The following is a 6,578-nucleotide window of genomic DNA, read 5'->3' as shown; positions in this document are numbered from 1 at the left end:
TGTATTGTTATCGGATTTATTCAAGATTATTTTATAAAAAGTTGCACATTGAATACAGACATTTTCATTTTCCAGTTTAAAAAAAAAAAATCTATATTTTTTCTTGGCACCCAAACAAACGGCTTCACTCACTCACAGAAACAGCTGGAGACACTTTCTAACGTCATGTTAGAATTTTAAAAAGGTTGGTTTACCAAAATTATGATGACACACACAAAAACACACATTTTCTCAGGTAACAGCAGTTTTATCTCTTCAATCTTGCAAATAGCTTTTAGATTTTATTTGCTAAGGTTTTGACATATGTGTCTCATCACAGACCTCACACTGAATAATTTGACTTGTCAGACGAATGTCCAATAATCTGTCTTAAGTCATTGAAAAATAGGAGCATCTCGTAACCCCAGAATCATCATGTTTTTATGTTTTCCTCAGATTCAAAGTGATTCAGTAATACTTGGCTGTACAGTGTGAGCAGGAACTGCTAATAGTGAATTCGGCTCACTTTAAACTAAGCTAATTTTTTTTTTTAAAAAAAGGGCTCAAGCTGTACAACAAGGAACAAGTACTCAAGTTTAATGACAGAGTATACTATTGCTAGCATTTTTTCACCTCCTGTTCATAAATCAGATATATCAAAATATTTTTTGAGTAAACTGGGTTGTTACAGGTGAAAACTTTTGATCTAGAGTTACTTCTACATGTTTTTATTTTAATTTTCAACAGGTTGTTTTTCAGTGCTTTCTCTTCCCCTCCATTGTATCGAGATAGAAGCATTAGTTGTCTCAAAACCTGGGCAAATAAAACCAAAATTCCAGCAATGAGTAAACATGTTTTGGGGTGTGATTAAGGTGAACCAACCCTTTCAAACAAACAGATAAATTAAGTGTAAAGAAAACAAGATATTTACAGACGGTCTGGTGTTGACCTGAGTCTCATGTGGAGTTGATCTGTGAGGAGGAGCTGCTGCTGCCGGAGCTCTTAGTCTTCTGCCCTCTGGTGGCGCTGGGCTGCCGCTGCACCCGCTGGCTGGACGCCTCGCGGCTCTTCTCGCTGTGGCTCGCTCCGGCTTTACTGCGCACTGCTGACACAAAGCAGCAAAACACACAGAGGTAAAACACCAGCCATCAGGTTTTGTTTTTTTTTTTTAAAGATTGTTGCTTCTCATGCTCCAAACGTGAAAAATGGAAACAGGCCATGAGAAGGGACAGATGAAGGACAGTCACAAAGAGAAGAAGACCTGGTGTCAGACTTACCTGCTTTTAATTAGTTTACAGCACTGCACACTCATGAAAGAAGCACAGAGTGACTAGAAAAGAGCTTTTAACTCCGATGAACTGATCATTCACGCTGTCTCAAAGGACAATTCATACGATGTCAGGAGGAGAAGAAGAAGACAAATCTTATTAGAGCTATGAAATATCAAATAATCCATCTTTGTTTTCCTACCCTCAGGTAAGCACAGACGACATGTTACAGAGCTTTTATTATCGTCCATCTTATCGGTATTGGTCGTGAGAAGCAGGTGATTATAGGTTATTAAGGGTTATAAAAAAATCTAGTTTGTGCATTCCTAATTTCATCACATCGGCATCCCATTTTCAGGATCACTGGAAAAAATAATGGACTCAAAACTTAAAATCAGTTTGATTGACATTTGTTGGTTTCAGTACCAAACAAACATGTTTTTTCTTCCGTCTGAAGAAGATTTAGTCAGTCAGGACACTCTGCAGCTCTGCAGGCTTCTTTACAATGCTGTTTGTAGCATGTGAGATGTGGTTATTGCACTTGCATGACACACACATGCATGACACACACACATGCACACACTTGGTTTCATCGTAAAGAACAGAGTTTCCAGTCTGCACAATCATGAAATGAGGGAGGAACAGAATGTAGCTGAACGCAAGCAAGTGCACTTCCAATTATCTGCTTTTCAAACTTTTTGGACACACACACGTAGCTGTAATGATGGTCTAAAATTTTGTAAAATTTATGTCTGTTTCGTCAAATAGAAACATGTAAAAAGTCCTCCCAAATCCAGCCAATGTAGAAAAAAAAATCAGCTAATTGAGATTTTTCTCTTTCCAATACATTTTTTCTACAAAACAGAGTTTACAAAGTGTTCTGACAGACGAAGCAAAAGCAAGAAACTCTGGAAGAGAAAATAATAAAGCAAGCGCACAGATGGAGGTGAAGGATGAGGTGCAGCAGAGGGGACCTTGAGAGTGAGGAGAGCTAGCGTCTTGGGGGCCGTAGACCACAATCTTAGTGCTGACCCTGGTGGCTCTGGGGCCAGACGCTGAGGGGGGAGCTGCAGGAGGCTTAGGGCTCTTTCCAGAGACCAAAGAGTCCTCTTCTTCGCAGACAAAAATGATTTCAAGGGGGACAGAGAAGAAATTAGACAGGACTGAGACGTGCACACAGTGAAGATCAGCTTCTATCATCTACTGTAGATTCATCTTCAGTTCACCTCCATCACTGAGCCAAAACCTCACCATGGGGTGGAGTGAAGAGTTAGTGAGGGGGTTCATGTGGTGCATGGTGCAGGAAAGAACCTCTGCCACAGTCTGTACACTTCTTAACTGAAGGAATGTGAAGATTTCACATGCTTTTAAAAGGGAGGCGTGAATCAAAGAGCACAGGGAGAATACTGAGAGCAGACTGAAGGCTGCAGTCAGTCAGAGAAAAGAGAAAGAACATTTTTAAAATTCTGAAAGTCGTCGCCCTCTCTACACTTTGATCTAAAAACCCGGGAGCCTGTTCTCTGCAGACCTTGAGCTCTCTGTACTTTCACTCTGTCGAAAGGAATCCACACACACACAAACACACACACACAGTCACACACTCAGTCTCCAGTGGCGTTTCAAACCAGACACCAACCTTCATCAACCTTCATAGCCATAGTTTGTGTTTCATCTGTTGCGTTTGCACATCTTGCAACCAAACATTTCAGAACTCTGACACAGCACGCCGACGGGCTTTATCTGATGCGGCGTTTTAGGTGAGAAGTGTTATTTGGCCAAATGAATGCAAAAGTCACAGTGTTGCACATCGTTGGTGTAGCAGGTCTAACGATGTTCTCACACCAGACACTTTCCCTCATCACTGCAGAGGAAGTATAGGTTTAAAGCAGACACTCCAGCACCTGAACAGAATGCATTTATTATTCAAACGTGTGTAATAAAAGAGACAGTTCATCCCAAAAACAAAAACAGATTATCTTCCTTTCGCCTGTAGTTCTATTTCTCCATCTAGATAGATTTGTTTGCCTTTTTTCGCTGTATGATGGAACCAGATGGCGCTGAGCTTGTGGTGATCAAACCCCTGAAGGAGTTTTCACTGGTTTTACCTGATAAACATTTTGTCACAGCAGGAAAGATCCGAGCTCAGAAAGATAATTTAGCTGCTTCTGATTCACAGTTGTGATACTATGTGTGTTAGGTCACTGTCACTCTGTCAGGGGGAAACCTGAACACAACGTAACCGATATTAATGTTATTACAAAGATAAATAATGGCCTGTTGGACCTCTGCTGTGTGGTTATCTGTGATTTGAATCTCATCGTTGGCGCTGCAGACACTGACCTCTGGCCTCTGTCGGCGCTGTGGTGATGCTGGTCGTGTGGGAGACGGTTGAAGGCTCGACGCCGCCGCAGCTCTCAGCTACCCTCTGACCTGCACACATCGCCTTCAGAGTCTGGAACACAGCTTGAGGAGCCACGTTCATCTTCAACAGGTCCACTATGATCCTGAAGAGGACGTGGAAGAGCATGAAGTCAGAGTTTCAGTCGCATTTCTGCAGTGCAAGTGTGGAAAAACTACTGAGAGCTTTTATTGAAATAAAAACACATATATAACAATGTAAAAGTGCCTAATAAAGGTTAAAGTCCTGAATTCAAACTCCAACTTAGCTAGAGAAATGCTGTTCACTTAACATACTCAAGATTAAAAACTATAAGCACTCATTCTGCAGAAAAATGGCCCCTTTAACTGATGTCTTATCATATTCTTTATCATCACATTGTAAAAATGATGCATAATAGTTTAAGCAGCTTGTGTGGGGCTATTTTTAGCTGCTTTATATTCAGTTAACTAGTTTAGTCCGATGGTCCAGAGGATCAGGCTGCTCCCGAAGGAAAAGAGGATAAATCTGGGAGGACTTCAGATTATTTATGGTGTAGAAAACAACAAAAAAACAAAGTTCTTCAAGACAAATATTCTTCTTCTGAAGTGTTCTCATACGAGGGGAATCAGGGTTTTCATTCCTGTTGTGAGGTTTAGATGCAGCAGCGCAAAAACGTAAAATCAACATGGAGAACATAAAAACTACATGAATGGCTCCAAGCTTAATTACTGTTTTAGGGTGCTATAAATTATCTGCTTTTCAAACTTGTTGTACACACACATGGTTATGATGATGGTCTAAAATGTTGTGAAATTTATGTTTGTTTCTTAAAATAGAAACACGTGAAAAGACCTCCCAAATCCAGGCAATGTAGAAAAAAATCAGCTAATGGAGATTTTTCTCTTTCCAATACATTACATGTAGAAAAAAAGCAAAAGCAGGAAACTCTGGAAGACAAAATAACAAAGTAAATGCTCAACAGTTGAGTCAAACACAAGAGGTCAGAAAGAGGAGACAGCAAATAGATATTCATAAATACAAGTAAAAGAATAGACGAAGATGAAACAGACGCTGGTTGATAAAAGTGAGTTTTTAATGGTGATTTAGAGGAGGAGACTGATTCTGAAAGACCCATCAAGACATTTTTAACCGGTTCAATTCTTAATTGTGATTAATCGATTAACACTTCTTCAAGTTTTAATCCTAATGTGATGACAGCTTCCACCTGTAGTTCTCTCTCAGGTGAGGTGGGGGAGAATTATAGAGCAGCATCATCAAGGAACAACTCTGAAAACAGAACTTGAGTAAATTTCACTCACTTGAAGACCTCCTGGTCCACGGTGATGCCTGCAGCCTGGGTCAGCTCGAACAGCTCGCTCTCTTCCGCACTCAGCACTTTCTTCTTCTTTATCGCGTATTTCTGCACGTTGCTGGTGACCACCAGGGCGGGGGAGTCCGGGGCGGAAGGCACCGTCTGCTGCGGGGGTTGAGACATCACTGACGGAGGACACCTGAAGAAGGACGAGGACGAACCAGAAGACATGAGCGGCAGTAAAAACTGACTCCATCATACAGGCTGTGGTGTCCCAGCAGCTAGCTAACATCGGTGGAAACATGACCACAGCTCCTCTCAAGACGTTAGCAAACACAGCAGGACTCACACGGAGACAGGTACAATCACACACAACACGGCTGTTTGATTAAAATCATAAAAACACACCGTTAATTCTGCTGCGACGAGCGTTCAGACGACCGTTAACAACAACAGCTCGGAGGAGGCGAGGCGCGCCAAATGTACGTCATCACTATGCGACAAACAAACCGTGCCCTCCCACATTTGTAGTCTGCGAGAGTGGATTAAACAGCGGGTTTGCTGAAATGTATCCATATATACAGCGATTCAAATAGTAATAAGATATTATATGGAAACATTACATGGACTTAAGAACTATAAAGCACTAAAAACTTCAGAAACTTGTAAAGATCAAGTTATATTTCTTTAATTGCTGCATGGGACATGATACTCCACTGCTCCAGTACTCAGTTTAATATCATTACACTTTTTGTCCCATTGTTATTTGTTCCTATATAACAGCAGAATTAATACAGTTGATCAAAATCAAAAGGGCACAGCCACCACCCATCGTGGCCCAGTGCCCTCTTTGGACTCAAAACTCGTTAAAATACCCTCTTCAGAGGCAAAACGTGCTGTATTTTCGCCCCTGCCCTTCAAAAAGTCTGTGCACGTCACTGGGTGGAGGGTTAGTAATGTGGACTGAGGAGGAGCAGTGATATAGCCGGCGGCTGGTAGCTGGTGGAGGGGCAGTGATATTTCCTGGATACAGGTAGGTGGAGGATTTGTTAGCCCAGGTGGATGCAGTCAAATGGAGTGTTAGTTATCTTGGCTTTGTTGTGGTAGGTGGTGAAGCAGTGATGGTTGACTGCTTGTAGGTGCAGCATTACTGGTGCTGGCTGGGTTCTGGATGGTGAAGGAGGAGTGATGTGGGTTGGGTGCTGGTAGGTGGGGGATTACTGAGGGTGGCTGGGTTTATGTAGGTGGAGGGCCAGTGACGCTGGCTTTGTCCTGAAACACTTTCAGCTGTTCTGGGGTTGCTTGATGTCGAACCTAGGCCACTGTTCTGTTTCCCTGTCTTGGTTTTGCTCTTGCTTCCAAGATGGCCAATTTTTAAGTGTTGTTTTATCCTGTCATTTTGTTGGTTTTTGTTTTTTGCTTCAATCCGAAGCTTCAACCTAATAAATCTCCTGATGATCTTTTCTTTTACTCCACAGCATGATGGAAGCCTGCTGGAGAATGCCAGAAGTGTATACATGCAGGAGTAATGCGACTATCAATCGAATAATCTAGGTGTTTGTGACCGATCCAGTCTGATTTTAGTCAGACTAAGGTGTATACATGCAGCTTAAAAATCCAATCAGTCGGAATAATAATA

General features: G+C 41.8%; 1 protein-coding gene across 2 annotated transcripts; it reads right to left on the bottom strand.

The window, feature by feature from the left end:
• Window positions 1-5,497, bottom strand: mzt2b (mitotic spindle organizing protein 2B). 2 transcript variants are annotated; one of them, XM_037116182.1, is made up of 5 exons: window positions 5,348-5,497; window positions 4,947-5,138; window positions 3,588-3,751; window positions 2,222-2,359; window positions 1-1,081 (listed from the first exon to the last, which is right to left on the bottom strand). In XM_037116182.1, the coding sequence occupies exons 2-5, from the start codon at window positions 5,120-5,122 to the stop codon at window positions 936-938; spliced, it is 624 nt and encodes a 207-aa protein (XP_036972077.1). In that variant the 5' UTR covers window positions 5,123-5,138; window positions 5,348-5,497; the 3' UTR covers window positions 1-935. The 2 variants fall into 2 exon arrangements, with proteins under 2 accessions (XP_036972077.1, XP_036972078.1); XM_037116183.1 differs by lacking the exon at window positions 2,222-2,359 and having other exon boundaries at window positions 5,348-5,496.
• Between the last annotated feature and the right edge of the window lie 1,081 nt (window positions 5,498-6,578).

The sequence above is a fragment of the Acanthopagrus latus genome, chromosome 12 (genome assembly GCF_904848185.1).
Source record: "Acanthopagrus latus isolate v.2019 chromosome 12, fAcaLat1.1, whole genome shotgun sequence".
NCBI lineage: Eukaryota > Metazoa > Chordata > Actinopteri > Spariformes > Sparidae > Acanthopagrus > Acanthopagrus latus.
Note: the sequence above shows the minus strand (reverse complement) of the source record. Positions and strands in the feature narration are given on the sequence as shown.